This window comes from Triticum dicoccoides, chromosome 6A (assembly GCF_002162155.2).
Source record: "Triticum dicoccoides isolate Atlit2015 ecotype Zavitan chromosome 6A, WEW_v2.0, whole genome shotgun sequence".
NCBI lineage: Eukaryota > Viridiplantae > Streptophyta > Magnoliopsida > Poales > Poaceae > Triticum > Triticum dicoccoides.
The window spans coordinates 145,505,517-145,523,258 of NC_041390.1; the positions used below are offsets into that span (position 1 = coordinate 145,505,517).

At 48.6% G+C, this 17,742-nt stretch overlaps 2 protein-coding genes across 2 annotated transcripts; both read right to left on the bottom strand.

Moving 5' to 3' along the window:
• Positions 1 to 203: 203 nt before the first annotated feature.
• Positions 204 to 1,579, bottom strand: LOC119316566 (protein transport protein Sec31B-like). The gene is made up of 7 exons (XM_037590891.1): positions 1,461 to 1,579; positions 1,288 to 1,381; positions 1,169 to 1,205; positions 998 to 1,103; positions 841 to 898; positions 548 to 639; positions 204 to 440 (listed from the first exon to the last, which is right to left on the bottom strand). The coding sequence occupies exons 1-7, from the start codon at positions 1,488 to 1,490 to the stop codon at positions 279 to 281; spliced, it is 579 nt and encodes a 192-aa protein (XP_037446788.1). The 5' UTR covers positions 1,491 to 1,579; the 3' UTR covers positions 204 to 278.
• A 491-nt stretch (positions 1,580 to 2,070) lies between these two features.
• Positions 2,071 to 3,369, bottom strand: LOC119315761. The gene is made up of 3 exons (XM_037590254.1): positions 2,999 to 3,369; positions 2,663 to 2,903; positions 2,071 to 2,100 (listed from the first exon to the last, which is right to left on the bottom strand). The coding sequence occupies exons 1-3, from the start codon at positions 3,304 to 3,306 to the stop codon at positions 2,071 to 2,073; spliced, it is 579 nt and encodes a 192-aa protein (XP_037446151.1). The 5' UTR covers positions 3,307 to 3,369.
• Positions 3,370 to 17,742: the final 14,373 nt, after the last annotated feature.

Genomic DNA, 17,742 nt, shown 5'->3' on the forward strand with positions numbered 1-17,742 from the left:
AAAGGCGCTAAAATATGTTATCATGCCAGGAGCAAGGTAAGCACGCAAAGAGGAAAAACACCGTAATAGTATAAAGCCAGGTCAAATTTATCTATAAAGAAACTGAGATATGTATCAATTATCATTTGATGGATCATGATCCACGTCGATCATGTCCGTATTATTACATTTGCATTCTCACTTTCTCAGCAAATCAACTGAGTTCATCCACATGTATCATGTTATAACTCCGACTCTAACTAGCTACAACTATTTTTGCTTATGCAAAGTCTAAAGTCTCAGGTAATAAGCGGGAAATCAACCTCGTACAGATGTAACTGCCCATCTGATGCGGCTACAAATGACCTTGCCGAGGTCCCCTCAGAGAAGAAAGTGTCTTCCGATGTCTTGTTCCATTGCACATCAAATAGTCGACTCTGGGAGTTCTTCTCAGAAATCACCTAGACCAGAAGAGACCGTTGTTTCTTTATTATTAGAAAAGGAAATCATTACGTGCACTAGTCTAACCGCCTCGCAGAAGTAAACATAGAAGTCATTACGGACATACCAGTCTCTCATACATATCCCAAACAATCACCTTATGGTTGTTCGTAGTGACGACTAAGTCATTCCATCGACTCCAGGACATGGCGATGACACCTTTTCAAATAAAAACAGTGTTAAGAAGCATGTTAAGTGAGTGACATATGATGTGGCAACAGTACTACTAGGTTGTATCCCCACTTTTGCCAAGATCATAAAATGTGCCAATAATAGTTATCATTCCTGTTGAGAGAATATGCCAATAACAGAGTAATAATGTACTGCATTTCATTCCTGTTGAGAGAAAAAGGGGACTACCTTCTGAATGTTCACAAAATTTCATGAGTGGTTCTTCCATTTTCCTTAGATCAAATTCCTGTCAATTCAAAACAGAGTAATACTAATTCAGAACAGAGCAGTTAATCTTTATTTTTTTGTACTGACTAAGCAGTGTAACAAGTAAAACAAGTAGTACCATCAAAGAGCTTGACTCAAAAGCATCATCACAGGCCACAAGCAACACGTTTTCATTAACTGGACTGAACTCCACGGACGAACAGCGCCTCATGCACTCACAGCGACTAGAAAATGCGTTAATATAGTATATCCCTTCAACACTAGGTACTAGTATATGATTCAAATATACCTGACAGTAGAAGCTTTCGAGCTCAAATCGACAATCGCTGCACAACACATTCTCAACATAAGATGGTTTGAACAAAACAGAGAACAAAATGCAGATAAAACGCAAATGTATGAACTTACAAGTAGTTCCACCGGATGATGTGTAGACAATCAGGTTTGGTAAAAACTTGCTCCACGATAGAGAAGAAATGGTGAGCGAGGGACTAGAAATATGCTGCAGAGACCATGCTGTGGTCAGTGTACATTGAACATTTCGCTACCATCATTGTATGCAAATACACATGCATAGCTACCTGATATGTGGGGACTGATGGAGCAGACATGTTGGCGAACAATGTTCGCTATATCCCACACTAAGATCAGCCCGTCCTCAGAGCCCGAAGCAAGCAATGTTGGCGAACATGGGCTAAACTCTAAGGCTCGTACCTGAAAAACAGACCAAAAGGGTGAAGAGGGGGCTAAATGAAGAAATAGACAAGCATGTTGTTGGATCAACAATACAACTACATAGAGTATATGCATGTGAACTACAGTATTAAGCACTAAGAATTCATTCATAATAAGATATTTTTCATCCATTAAAGTTATCATACCAGAGAGAGAACATAAATGACAAGCATGATTTTGGTTTGGATTCACAAAATCAAACACCACCAGCAGTACACTGTCCGGAATTCAGAAATTCACTCATGCACTCCATTCACTACACTGGATGCTAACCATTGCAATCATCCTACCAGCTCAAGCATCATTTTATTCATGTTTTTTGTTAACATGTCACTGGGGGGAATCCCCACCTGAATATTGATTTCTATTCAAAGAAAATAAGCCAGTTTATAAGGAAAACCAGGTCAAAAACCATGATCCAGTCCCAAAAAAAAAACCATGATCCAGTAATTGATCTCAGCCAACCCAGATAGAACTCTGACGAAACTGAAAATAAAATAAGACAGCAGCATAAAAGTTCAGAACAAGTGCACGCAGGACTAATTTTCTTTGGTTTTCTCTAAAATTGAATAGGAAATCTGAATCTAAGGACAAGACGCAATGCAAGGGAACAAGTAACCCACAATTTGCCTCCTTGTAACTTAAAACACAACGCAAAAGGCCAGCAACCTAAATAGATAGGTAGTTGGGAGGAGCAGCATGCACTGGTTATGAAGAAACCATCTACAAAGCATCACTGGCAACAAGGAGGCAAACTCAGAGGTCGCCGAGAGAGCACCAAACAGCAGCAACGATGATTCTGTGAGCCTAAATGCATAGTACAGTTACAACAAGCTTCAACAAATTGAGGAGGACAGACTTGTACAGGAAGGTACCACATCGCACAAATTGAGGACAGACTTGATTTACGAGGCCAAATCAAGAGCCTCTGCTGGATCAAGCATACTACGAATCGTAGCCGGACCAAACACCCACTGACACAACCAATCGCGTAGTACAAGAATCAAGGGAGTCTGCCGAACTAAGCATAGTACAGGCGAGAGAATACCGGGCCGCGCTGCGCGGGAAAGGAGGGACGAAGTGAAGCCACCAGGCCGTGGGCCGCGCCCGTGGACGGTGTGAAATTGCTCGTCATCTTGTCGAGGAGCGGCGGCGATGGCTTACGCTGCCCGATGTGCTGCTGGTCCAGTCTGAAACTGTTTGCTCGGGTCCTGAATTCGCCCCGTTCCAGTTTCAGCCTCTCCTTGAGCTCCATCTCGCCTGCGTCGTACTCAGAAGCATTCCAGTCGCTGCAGATAAACCACCGGTCGGTCAGAGCGTACTCCGACGACAACGCTCCGGCCAACTATCGGCGAGAAGAGTTTTGGTTTCTGAACGAGGGTACCTGATCTTCTTGTGCGGATCCCACACGACGACGGAGCCGTTCTCCAAACCTCTAGCAATGAGACCCGCGAGTGGCCTTGAGGAGCCCGACGAGAATGCGTCCGACCAGCAGACGCGGCGGAGCGGCGCTGGCGACCAGAACGAACCCAACTCGTCGAAGAGGTAGGCGCCCGGGGTGGAACGGAGGAGCCGCAGCTTCGGCTTGATGTCGCCCATGGCGCCGGCGGCGAGGAACGGCCCCTCCGGGCAGAAAGCGAGCGTGGAGGTGGGCGCGTCCTTCGACTGGGGGTCCGCTACCTCCACCTCCATGGCGGCAGGAGAGGAGGAGGGAGAGAGGACACGCGCGCAGGCGGGTGGAGAGAGGGGGAGAGAGAGCGGGGAGATGGGGGCCGGTGGCTTTCTGCCAGCTGGCCTGCGCTTTTGTACTTGCGGCGGCGGAAACTTGCGGACCCCACCCCGAGCCGTTACGCTTTCCCGTTCTCTTTTTGGAAATCGGAGGAAGGAAGAACTAGTAGCAGTACCCCCAAAATATTCACTTCTTGGATTTCTGTATATGGAGTCAACAAGAGTTGTGCCACCTACTCTACTTGTGGACGGTGTGAATCACCCGCGGTGCACCAAAATCGTTCCACAAATGTGCAAGTACATCAGCGCTCGGATAAAAATGGCCCCTATCAAAATCCAGACTAAATTCCAAACTAAACAGAGGATTTCCGTAGGGGTTCGTCTGCAAGTCGTGGTGAGCAAAGAGCAGAGAAGGTGAGGCAGGGGACTGATGACACGATGCGTCGGTCCATCCACTCGGAAATCATCAATCAAAATCTCATCCATCCATTGATACATCGTCAAGTTAGCACCAAACCTCCATCGACGCATTTGTCTGTCTGTAATTCATCCAACGAAATACCCCCAAAGAAAAAACATTCCCTTAGTGCATAGCCTCCTATCGGGACGGTGGCAGCCGAAACACAAGGGAGCCGACTCCGAATGTATCCAAGCGGGACCGTGTTTTGACCCACGGGAATACGTCTGGTCGGGGTGACTGTTTCGGCCTAGACAGATTCGCCGCTAGAGCTCATTGAGAGTACGGCGGAGATCCCGGCAGACGCTCAGTTACAGCCGGATAGGCTGAATTCACAACAATCGTCTCAGCACGTCAATTTGCTCTCAGCCTACCTGGGAGACTTGGGCGACACGCATGCAAGCATAACATGACGCGCGTCACGGTCGTTTTGCGAAGTGGCCCCTGTACCGCGCCATGTCTCTCAAACATGACCCTTGCTCTCTCAAAATCAACGCGCCGCGCCTCTTCCCTACACAAAACTCCACACACACCTGCGACGCTGACCAAGCCAATGCTCCCACCTCTCCGGTGGCTGCCACCCCCCACAGGAGCGATGCCGCTAATGCTCGTGCTGCCGCCCGCGCCGTGAGAACAACCGGGCCTTGAGTCCAAGCCGGCGCCCGGCGCCGGAGCACGTGATGTGAGGAAGGCGTGCGCGCGGACACCGTGGACTACTCCTTGACCACCTGCTGCACGGTCATGGTCGAGGGGCAGAGGGGAATGTCCGTGCAGGATAATCGAGATAGAGCGCATTGACGGCGGAGATCGAGGCGGTGGCGCGACGTTCGGAGTTGGGAAAGGAAGCCAATTCAAGTTGTGGCGTGCTCCTGTTACACAGATTATTGCGGCGACGGCGTACAGAGTGGCGCTGGAGCTTGGAGTGACGGCATCGAGCCGTCCAAGTGGCGACCATGGGAAACTTGGCTTCGCGGCGATGTGCACCGGCCGTTCGTGGCCTGGTCATGGTCAGCAAGGCCATGATGGCGCAGAACGCCACAGTGTGGTCCAGTAACGGAGAACGCAGTGTTGCCGGGAAGTGGATTTTTCCTGACTAGTTGCCCCCGCAACCTGTATCCTGGCCCTCCATCTAAGGTCCTGTCCAATCAACCTTCTCCATCACGTTGTCAGCCATGCACTGCATTCCCTTGGCCCACATGCATGCTGCGGCTACTCCTACTTCATGTGCATGTCGCCTCTTCAAACATAATTGCAAGATAAACAAATATGTCACTATTAATTTGAAATAAATTGTGCAAATTTAAATTCGTTAATGTATTTGAATTTCTCACGCTCAGCTCTACAAAACAAGTCCAATATCAATATATTGCAAAAAAGTTCCATAAACTTTTCATTAAAGTTAGGCCAAGCTATCTATAAGTTCTTTGGTTCAAGATACATTTTCCAGCAAAGTTCTTTCATATTTCTAACAAAGTGTCGACCCACTATTTAGAAAGTTCTTCAGCCCCTTATTCTGTTTATTTAGCACTTTACAATAAAAATTAAAAGTTCTTCGCTGTTTAAAGCAAAGTTTCAAAAAAATATGTTTCAAATGTATCCAAGACTATACTTGTTCTAAAGAGCTTAGTGTCATGAGTTCAAATATGTAAAAATATTCGAAAACAAGATTTCGGTTTTAAAGATACGTACCATCTAAATTGTCAAAAGAAAATGAAAAGTGATGGAGTAAGAGGAGAGAGGAAAGATAATATAGGCCATGCATGTGTCACAACTTGCGTAGGAAGAGAAAGAGAAAAGCCCATGCACATGCAATGGCTCGCATCCCCATGGACCAGCAACGACACTGATTCACGTTGCGCGCTCAACTGGTTAGGATTCGCCTTATTCGGTGTTGCCGCCGCGAGCAACTTCTCGTCGCCCTCGTTCGGCACCCGGCCTCCGGCCGCAGTCCCCTCGCTCGCACTACTCCTTCCCCTTGCCGCTCGTTCGACGTCGCCTCGCCGGTACTGTCCCTAAGCATCACCTCGTCTCCGAGCTCGCAAGCTTCGCGTCCGTCATCGCCGCCATCCGACAGGCGCCACTCCCTCCCCACATCATATGTTTGGCCAGCTGGCGACCAGTCGTCCCGACCCCGTACATTCGGGCATGCCCAGCTCCGTGTACACCCGGCCTTGCCCAGCCCGTGACCAGTCGACGCATTCACGGTCGGGCACGGAGAACGTCGTGCAGAGCGAGGACGCGCCCGTCGGTCGGTGTCGACGTCCACGGACACACTGACTGTGCCCTCTGCCTCATCCTCCTTCCTGCACCCAGCCGCGGCAGGCCGAACAGTGATACGCACTCGCGCCTCTGCTCGCTAATGGATATGGCATGTCGCTACTGCACAGCAGAAGCTCAGGCGCGGCGCCGATGGCCATGGCGGGGTGCCGGGGCGGCTTAGCGCAGCACCAAGGATGGCCTCACAGACGACGGCGCGGCCGTGGGCGAACTGCACTCCTCCTCATATGTGCAGCACCCGGTGGCATCGTACTTGTTGGACTTATTTACCCAAAACCATCACACTTGAAGTTAAGGTAACAACTTGGTACCATATTTGTGTCAGGGCACAAAAAACCACCAACTCTGGGCCTAACCAGTAACACGGAGCACTGAGGCTCGGATTTGGTTGCGAAAACAGTCAAACCGACAAGTAGGGCCCGCATGTCAGGCTGACGTAGCATGCTTATCTGGACAATATGCTGAGTTGGACGAAGGTCCCACCTGTCAATGACCAAGTGTTTTCTTTTTCTTCCTCTTTTCCTCCATGGGCATTTCAACAAACGGGTTGTGAGCAACCCTTCCTTCTTCCCTGTCTCTGGCCAAGCCACACCGTGGCTGGTTCTTTTCCATTGTCGAGCCTATGTGCGCCGCTAGGCGACACATACACGCGGTGGTCGGCTTTCGACGCCATCCTCGCTGTCTGTGTCGTGGAAGTCGAAGTGGGCGCCTCCCTGGGCGTCGCTCCAGGAGACAAGGTCGCGTCCCCGAGCTGCGTCGTGGAAGTGGCCGCCTCCCTCGACGTCGTGCAGGGCGTGGTCGAGAAGCCCCTGAAGCACGGCGTCACGCAGAAGCTCGGGCGACGCCCATGGTTTTCTTCTGCGGACTCCGTTCCCGAGCTGCCGGCCGCTGGGCCATTCTTCCTCAGCTCCTCCCCGGGCCATCATTGGAAGCAGCACACTCCTCCCCGTGCCACCAGGTGCGGAGCAGGAAGGATGGAGCCGACATCCACGGCAGAGGGCGCGATGGCGACCTGCACAGGGAGGCTGTGCACGACAGCTAGCGACGATGTGGTGGTGAGCAGGGAGCCCTTGGGCACGTCCGTGCTGGGCGCATGCCATGGATGGCATGTCCGGCCGCCCGACGAGCCGTCTGTCGTGGTTCTAAGTCTGACAGTAGAATGCGGGGTAGGTATGAGGAGGCAAGATCCTAGCTACGGTGAAGTTGTGCACACAAGATTTACGAGTTCAGGCCCTTCTCAGAAGAAGTAACAGCCCTACGTCTCGGTGCCCAGAGGCTGGTCGATTGGATCATGCGTGAAGTTACAGGGGGTGCGAACCCTTGTCTCAGAGGAGGGGGTGGCTTATATAGAGTTTGCCAGGACCCCAACCATCCCCCGTTACATAGAGTTCAATGTACATAAACAGGGGACGTTACTGGTAACACTAGCATTAAAGTGATATAAATGATCTTTAAGACTACGGAGTGAACGCCTAACCGTTGCCATCCAGAGTGACCTTAGATCTTCTGTACTCTGAGTGGTTTCTGATGTGGTCAATGTTGGAAATATGCCCTAGAGGCAATAATAAAAGGATTATTATTATATTTCCTTGTTCATGATAATTGTCTTTTATTCATGCTATAATTGTGTTATCCGGAAATCGTAATACATGTGTGAATACATAGACACCAAATGTCCCTAGTAAGCCTCTAGCTGACTAGCTCGTTGATCAACAGATAGTCATGGTTTCCTGACTATGGACATTGGATGTCATTGATAACGAGATCACATCATTAGGAGAATGATGTGATGGACAAGACCCAATTCTAAACATAGCACAAGATCGTATAGTTCGTTTGCTAGAGTTTTTCCAATGTCAAGTATCTTTTCCTTAGACCATGAGATCATGTAACTCCGGGATACCGTAGGAGTGCTTTGGGTGTACCAAACATCACAACGTAACTGGGTGACTATAAAGGTATACTACGGGTATCTCCGAAAGTGTCTGTTGGGTTGACACGGATCAAGACTGGGATTTGTCACTACGTATGACGGAGAGGTATCTCTAGGCCCACTCGGTAATGCATCATCATAATGAGCTCAAAGTGACCAAGTGTCTGGTCAAGGGATCATGCACTAAGGTACGAGTAAAGTGACTTGCCGGTAACGAGATTGAACGAGGTATTGGGATACCGACGATCGAATCTTGGGCAAGTAACATACCGATTGACAAAGGGAATTGTATACGGGGTTGCTTGAATCCTTGACATCGTGGTTCATCCGATGAGAGCATCGAGGAGCATGTGGGAGCCAACATGGGTATCTAGATCCCGCTGTTGGTTATTGAGCGGAGAGTCGTCTTGGTCATGTCTACATGTCTCCCGAACCCGTAGGGTCTACACACTTAAGGTTCGGTGACGCTAGGGTTGTATGGATATGAGTATGCAGTAATCCGAAAGTTGTTCGGAGTCCCGAATGAGATCCCGGACGTCACGAGGAGTTCCGGAATGGTCCGGAGGTAAAGAATTATATATAAGAAGTGCAGTTTCGGCCATCGGGAGAGTTTCGGGGGTCAACGGTATTGTACCGGGACCACCGGAAGGGTCCCGAGGGTCCACCGGGCGGGGCCACCCGTCCCGGAGGGCCCCATGGGCTGAAGTGGGGAGGGAACCAGCCCATAGTGGTCTAGTGCGCCCCCCCTTGGGCCCCCCATGCGCCTAGAGTTGGGAACCCTAGGGGAGGGGGCGCCTCCACTTGCCTTGGGGGGCACTCCTCCCCCTTGGCCGCCGCCCCCCTAGGAGATCCCATCTCCTAGGGCCGGCGCACCCCCTAGGGGCCTATATAAAGGGGGGAGGGCAGCCGCACCCTGAAGTCTTGGCGCCTCCCTCTCCCCTGCTACACCTCTCCCTCTCGCAGAAGAACGGCGAAACCCTGCTGCGGTGACTGCTGCATCCACCACCACGCCGTCGTACTGCTGGATCTTCATCAACCTTTCCTTCCCCCTTGCTGGATCAAGAAGGAGGAGACGTCACGCTGACCGTACGTGTGTTGAACGCGGAGGTGCCGTCCGTTCGGCGCTAGGATCTCCGGTGATTTGGATCACGACGAGTACGACTCCCTCATCCCCGTTCTTTGAACGCTTCCGCTCGCGATCTACAAAGGTATGTAGATGCATCCGATCACTCGTTGCTAGATGAACTCATAGATGGATCTTGGTGAAAACGTAGGAAATTTTTTTGTTTTCTGCAACGTTCCCCAACAGTGACATCATGAGCTAGGTCTATGCGTAGTTCTCTTTGCATGAGTAGAACACAATTTGTTGTGGGCGTAGATGTTGTCAACTTTCTTGCCGCTACTAGTCTTATTTTGCTTCAGCGGTATTGTGGGATGAAGCGTCCCGGACCAACCTTACACGTACGCTTACGTGAGACCGGTTCCACCGACTGACATGCACTAGTTGCATAAGGTGGCTGGCGGTGTCTGTCTCTCCCACTTTAGTTGGAGTGGATTCGACGAAAAGGGTCCTTATGAAGGGTAAATAGAAGTTGACAAATCACGTTGTGGCTTTAACGTAGGTAAGAAAACGTTCTTGCTAGAACCCTCTTGCAGCCACGTAAAACTTGCAACAACAATTAGAGGACGTCTAACTTGTTTTTGCAACAAGTGTTTTTGTGATGTGATATGGCCAAAGTTGTGATGAATGATGAATGATGTATGTGATGTATGAGATCATGTTCTTGTAATAGGAATCACGACTTGCATGTCGATGAGTATGACAACCGGCAGGAGCCATAGGAGTTGTCTTTATTTTTTGTATGACCTGCGTGTCATTGACAAATGCCATGTAAATTACTTTACTTTATTGCTAAACGTGTTAGCCATAGTAGTAGAAGTAATAGTTGGCAAGCAACTTCATGGAGACACGATGATGGAGATCATGATGATGGAGATCATGGTGTCATGCCGGTGACAAGATGATCATGAAGCCCCAAGATGGAGATCAAAGGAAGCTATATGATACTGGCCATATCATGTCACTATTATTTGATTGCATGTGATGTTTGTCATGTTTTTGCATCTTGTTTACTTAGAACGACGGTAGTAAATAAGATGATCCCTCATAATAATTTCAAGAAAGTGTTCCCCCTAACTGTGCACCGTTGCGACAGTTCGTTGTTTCGAAGCACCACGTGATGATCGGTTGTGATAGATTCCAACGTTCACATACAACGGGTGTAAGACAGATTTACACATGCAAACACTTAGGTTGACTTGACGAGCCTAGCATGTACAGACATGGCCTCGGAACACAGAAGACCGAAAGGTCGAGCATGAGTCGTATAGAAGATACGATCAACATGAAGATGTTCACCGATGTTGACTAGTCCGTCTCACGTGATGATCGGACACGGCCTAGTTAACTCGGATCATGTTATACTTAGATGAATTTAATTATCATGAACTTAGTATAAAATCTTTACAACATGTATTGTAGATCAAATGGCCAACGTTGTCCTCAACTTCAACGCGTTCCTAGAGAAAACCAAGCTGAAAGACGATGGCAGCAACTATACGGACTGGGTCCGGAACCTGAGGATCATCCTCATAGCTGCCAAGAAAGATTATGTCCTACAAGCACCGCTAGGTGAAGCACCTGCTCTCCCTGCAGAACAAGACGTTATGAACGCTTGGCAGACACGTACCGATGATTACTCCCTTGTTTAGTGCGGCATGCTTTACAGCTTAGAGCCGGGGCTCCAAAAGCGTTTTGAGAGACACAGAGCATATGAGATGTTCGAAGAGCTAAAAATGGTTTTTCAAGCTCATGCCCGGGTCGAGAGATATGAAGTCTCCGACAAGTTCTTCAGCTGTAAGATGGAGGAAAACAGTTCTGTCAGTGTGCACATACTCACTATGTCTGGGTTACATAACCGCTTGACTCAGCTAGGAGTTAATCTCCCGGATGACGCGGTCATTGACAGAATCCTTCAGTCGCTTCCACCGAGCTACAAGAGCTTTGTGATGAACTTCAATATGCAGGGGATGGAAAAGACCATTCCTGAAGTATTTGCAATGCTGAAATCAGCAGAGGTAGAAGTCAAAAAGGAACATCAAGTGTTGATGGTGAATAAAACCACTAAGTTCAAGAAAGGCAAGGGTAAGAAGAACTTCAAGAAGGACGGCAAGGGAGTTTCTGCACCCGGTAAGCAAGCTGCCGGGAAGAAGCCAAAGAATGGAGCCAAGCCCGAGACTGAGTACTTTTATTGCAAGGGAAGTGGTCACTAGAAGCGGAACTGCCCCAAATACTTAGCGGACAAGAAGGCCGGCATCACGAAAGGTATATGTGATATACATGTAATTGATGTGTACCTTACCAGTACTCATAGTAGCTCCTGGGTATTTGATACCGGTGCAGTTGCTCACATTTGTAACTCAAAGCAGGAGCTGCGGAATAAGCGGAGACTGGCGAAGGACGAGGTGACGATGCGCGTTGGGAATGGTTCCAAGGTCGATGTGATCGCCGTCGGCACGCTACCTCTACATTTACCTACGGGATTAGTTTTAAACCTCAATAATTGTTATTTAGTGCCAGCTTTGAGCATGAACATTGTATCAGGATCTCGTTTAATTCGAGATGGCTACTCATTTAAATCCGAGAATAATGGTTGTTCTATTTATATGAGAGATATGTTTTATGGTCATGCTCCGATGGTGAATGGTTTATTCTTAATGAATCTCGAGCGTAATGCTACACATATTCATAGTGTGAATACCAAAAGATGTAAGGTTGATAATGATAGTCCCACATACTTGTGGCACTGCCTCCTTGGTCACATAGGTGTCAAACGCATGAAGAAGCTCCATGTAGATGGACTTTTAGAGTCTCTTGATTACGAATCATTTGACACGTGCGAACCATGCCTCATGGGTAAAATGACCAAGACTCCGTTCTCAGGAACAATGGAGCGAGCAACCAACTTATTGGAAATCATACATACTGATGTGTGCGGTCCAATGAGTGTTGAGGCTCACGGTGGCTATCGTTATGTTCTCACCCTCACTGATGACTTGAGTAGATATGGGTATGTCTATTTAATGAAACACAAGTCTGAGACCTTTGAAAAGTTCAAGGAATTTCAGAGCGAGGTTGAGAATCAACGTGACAGGAAAATCAAGTTCTTGCGATCAGATCGTGGGGGAGAATACTTGAGTCACGAATTTGGCACACACTTAAGAAAATGTGGAATAGTTTCACAACTCACGCCGCCTGGAACACCTCAGCGTAATGGTGTGTCCGAACGTCGTAATCGCACTCTATTAGATATGGTGCGATCTATGATGTCTCTTACCGATTTACCGCTATCATTTTGGGGCTATGCTTTAGAGACTGCCGCATTCACTTTAAATAGGGCTCCGTCGAAATCCGTTGAGATGACACCGTATGAATTATGGTTTGGGAAGAAATCTAAGCTGTCGTTTCTAAAAGTTTGGGGATGCGATGCTTATGTCAAGAAACTTCAGCCTGAAAAGCTCGAACCCAAGTCAGAAAAATGCGTCTTCATAGGATACCCTAAAGAAACTATTGGGTATACCTTCTACCTCAGATCCGAAGGCAAGATCTTTGTTGCCAAGAATGGATCCTTTCTAGAGAAAGAGTTTCTCTCGAAAGAAGTAAGTGGGAGAAAGTAGAACTTGATGAAGTATTACCTCTTGAACCGGAAAGTGGCGCGACTCAAGAAAATGTTCCTGAGGTGCCTGCACCGACTAGAGAGGAAGTTAAAGATGATGATCATGAAACTTCAGATCAAGTTGCTACTGAACTTCGTAGGTCCACAAGGACACGTTCCGCACCAGAGTGGTACGGCAACCCTGTCTTGGAAATCATGTTGTTAGACAACGGTGAAACTTCGAACTATGAAGAAGCCCGGATTCTGACAAATGGCTGGAAGCCATGAAATCCGAGATAGGATCCATGTATGAAAACGAAGTATGGACTTTGAATGACTTGCCCGTTGAGCGGCGAGCCATAGCAAATAAATGGATATTTAAGAAGAAGACAGACGCGGATGGTAATGTGACCATCTATAAAGCTCGGCTTGTCGCTAAGGGTTATCGACAAGTTCAAGGGGTTGACTATGATGAGACTTTCTCACCTGTAGTGAAGCTGAAGTCTGTCCGAATCATGTTAGCAATGGCCGCATTCTATGATTATGAGATATGGCAAATGGACGTCAAGACGGCATTCCTTAATGGTTTCCTTAAGGAAGAACTGTATATGATGCAGCCGGAAGGTTTTGTCGATCCTAAGAATGCTGACAAGGTGTGCAAGCTCCAACGCTCGATTTATGGGCTGGTGCAAGCATCTCAGAGCTGGAATATTCGCTTTGATGAGATGATCAAAGCATTTGGGTTTATGCAGACTTATGGAGAAGCCTGCGTTTACAAGAAAGTGAGTGGGAGCTCTGTAGCATTTCTCATATTATATGTGGATGACATACTTTTGATGGGAAATGATATAGAGCTTTTGGACAGCATTAAGGCCTACTTGAATAAGAGTTTTTCAATGAAGGACCTTGGAGAATCTGCTTATATATTAGGCATCAAGATCTATAGAGATAGATCAAGATGCCTCATAGGTCTTTCACAAAGCACATACCTTGATAAGATATTGAAGAAGTTCAATATGGATCAGTCTAAGAAGGGGTTCTTGCATGTGTTGCAAGGTGTGAAATTGAGCTCAGCTCAATGTCCGACCACGACAGAAGATATAGAAGAGATGAGTGTCATCCCCTATGCCTCAGCCATAGGGTCTATTATGTATGCCATGCTGTGTACCAGACCTAATGTAAACCTTGCCGTAAGTTTGGTAGGTAGGTACCAAAGTAATCCCGGCAAGGAACACTGGACAACGGTCAAGAATATCCTGAAGTACCTGAAAAGGACTAAGGAAATGTTTCTCGTTTATGGAGGTGACGAAGAGCTCATCGTAAAGGGTTACGTCGACGCTAGCTTCGACAAAGATCTGGATGACTCTAAGTCACAAACCGGATATGTGTATATTTTGAATGGTGGGGCAGTAAGCTGGTGCAGTTGCAAGCAGAGCGTCGTGGCGGGATCTACATGTGAAGCAGAGTACATGGCAGCCTCGGAGGCAGCGCATGAAGCAATTTGGGTGAAGGAGTTCATCACTGACCTAGGAGTCATACCCAATGCGTCGGGGCCGATCAAACTCTTCTGTGACAACACTGGAGCTATTGCACTTGCCAAGGATCCTAGGTTTCACAAGAAGACCAGGCACATCAAGCGTCGCTTCAACTCCATTCGTGAAAATGTTCAAGATGGAGACATAGATATTTGTAAAGTACATACAGACCTGAATGTAGCAGATCCGTTGACTAAACCTCTCCCTAGAGAAAAACATGATCAACACCAGAATTCCATGGGTGTTCGATTCATCACAATGTAACTAGATTATTGACTCTAGTGCAAGTGGGAGACTGTTGGAAATATGCCCTAGAGGCAATAATAAAAGGATTATTATTATATTTCCTTGTTCATGATAATTGTCTTTTATTCATGCTATAATTGTGTTATCCGGAAATCGTAATACATGTGTGAATACATAGACACCAACATGTCCCTAGTAAGCCTCTAGTTGACTAGCTCGTTGATCAACAGATAGTCATGGTTTCCTGACTATGGACATTGGATGTCATTGATAACGAGATCACATCATTAGGAGAATGATGTGATGGACAAGACCCAATCCTAAACATAGCACAAGATCGTATAGTTCGTTTGCTAGAGTTTTTCCAATGTCAAGTATCTTTTCCTTAGACCATGAGATCGTGTAACTCCCGGATACCGTAGGAGTGCTTTGGGTGTACCAAATGTCACAACGTAACTGGGTGACTATAAAGGTATACTACGGGTATCTCCGAAAGTGTCTGTTGGGTTGACACAAATCAAGACTGGGATTTGTCACTCCGTATGACGGAGAGGTATCTCTGGGCCCACTCGGTAATGTATCATCATAATGAGCTCAAAGTGACCAAGTGTCTGGTCACGGGATCATGCATTATGGTACGATTAAAGTGAGTTGCCGGTAATGAGATTGAACGAGGTATTGGGATACCGACGATCGAATCTTGGGCAAGTAACATACCGATTGACAAAGGGAATTGTATACGGGGTTGCTTGAATCCTCGACATCGTGGTTCATCCGATGAGATCATCGAGGATCATGTGGGAGCCAACATGGGTATCCAGATCCCGCTGTTGGTTATTGACCGGAGAGTCATCTTGGTCATGTTTACATGTCTCCCGAACCCGTAGGGTCTACACACTTAAGGTTCGGTGACGCTAGGGTTGTATGGATATGAGTATGCAGTAATCTGAAAGTTGTTCGGAGTCCCGGATGAGATCCCGGACGTCACGAGGAGTTCCGGAATGGTCCGGAGGTGAAGAATTATATATAGGAAGTGCAGTTTCGGCCATCGGGAGAGTTTTGGGGGTCAACGGTATTGTACCGGAACCACCAGAAGGGTCCCGAGGGTCCACCGGGTGGGGCCACCCATCCCGGAGGGCCCCATGGGCTGAAGTGGGGAGGGAACCAGCCCATAGTGGGCTGGTGCGCCCCCCCTTGGGCCCCCAGGTGCCTAGGATTGGGAACCCTAGGGGAGGGGGCGCCTCCACTTGCCTTGGGGGGCACTCCTCCCCCTTGGCCGCCGCCCCCCTAGGAGATCCCATCTCCTAGGGCCGGCGCACGCCCCTAGGGGCCTATATAAAGGGGGGAGGGAGGGAAGCCGCACCCTGAAGTCTTGGCGCCTTCCTCTCCCCTGCTACACCTCTCCCTCTCGCAGAAGAATGGCGAAGCCCTGCTGCAGTGACTGCTGCATCCACCACCACGCCGTCGTGCTGCTGGATCTTCATCAACCTCTCCTTCCCCCTTGCTGGATCAAGAAGGAGGGTACGTCACGCTGACCGTACGTGTGTTGAACGCGGAGGTGCGGTCCGTTCGGCGCTAGGATCTCCGGTGATTTGGATCACGACGAGTACGACTCCCTCATCCCCGTTCTTTGAACGCTTCCGCTCGCGATCTACAAAGGTATGTAGATGCATCCGATCACTTGTTGCTAGATGAACTCATAGATGGATCTTGGTGAAAACGTAGGAACATTTTTTGTTTTCTGCAACGTTCCCCAACAGTCAAATGATTATATTCTAGTCGAATGAAATTGGGTTGTCCGAGTGGAACCCATGGTCGAGTGAGCTTCACCCTGAGGTGATTTCAGTCGGTACGATTTGTTGTCCTTTGAATGTCTTCGACTGTAGGGCAGTGTCCTTGGGGAGGGTGCTTAGATCAGGTCTATTGCCCTACCCTAGGTACATTTCATCGTCATTAATCCCCGAATGGTTCTGGGTCCGAGTGGAGATGGAGTTAAAGATGGTTCCGACTCAATGTTCATGCTTCAGAAGCATTTTATTTGGATTGGTGAACCATGCAAAAATTTCGACTTCATTTCCAGTCGCCTTGAGCCATTCAAAGGTTGTCGAGTGAACTTAGCTGATAAGCTTTGAATGCTGATATGGCATAAAATCTTCGGCGTGATCGACTACGCTGCCGTTCCCGGATCTCGTGGGATTTGAAATATGGGGAAGCGCGCCTGACGGAGAGAGCCGCAATAAGCGGGGCGAATTAGGCAGGGGCGCCTCGATTCTCGTGCCACCTTTTTCGCCATGTATCAACCACGCGACTGTTGCAGGATTTGACAGGATTGCCTGGGTCCACAAGTCAGTCACTTGGGGAACAGGACCATATAAGGCGTCTGGGCCGGCGTCTTTGCACTGTGTGCCCCATTTCCCCCTTCTTTCTCTCCTTCTCCACTGCATCCACCTCTGCTCTCGGCGCCGCCGCCCAGTCCGAGCTCAACCCGCTGCAATGGGGAAGGACAAGACGGTGGCACTGGAGCGCGTGAAGAAGGCGACAACGAAGGCGAAGGGGAAGAAGACGAGCCGGGGAGGGTCGTCGTCGAGAACCGGCCTGCCGCCCGGCTGGATCCAGGGCAACTGGATTCGGTCGACGATCCAGCGAGAAGACATGGAGGATCTGGCTGAGGGGGGACTGATTCCCCGCGATTCTTGGTGGCTTCCGGAGGACGAGACCGAGCCGCGACCGCAGGAGGGTGAGTGTGTCCTTCTTGCGACCCACGTCGACCGCGGTTTCTCTTTGCCTCCCCATCCTTTCTTCCGGGGTTTTCTGAACTTTTTTGGAGCCCAACTTCATCACTTTTCTCCCAACACCATCACATACCTTGCTGCATACGTGTCCATGTGCGAGAACTTTCTGGGTTGTCGACCGCACTGGGGTCTCTTCAAACACATTTTCACATGTCGTTCTCAGTCTGTAAAAAAGGCCAATCCGAGTGACGAGAGGACACACGTGATCCAGATGTGTGGAGGTCTAGGGATCCAAATGAGGAATAAAAGTACTTTTCCTGCTATGATTCTTCCCGAGTCAGTCAGAAGGTGGCAGTCGACCTGGTTCTATTGTAAGGACCAACCGACCCCGGGCCAGTCGACTGGCCTTCCCCCGTTTTCCATAGGACGAGTTGAGAAGCCTTCCCCTTGAGAGTGACTCTAGCTGAGAAAGTGGAGGTGAATATGTTGGTTGAGCGGATAGTCC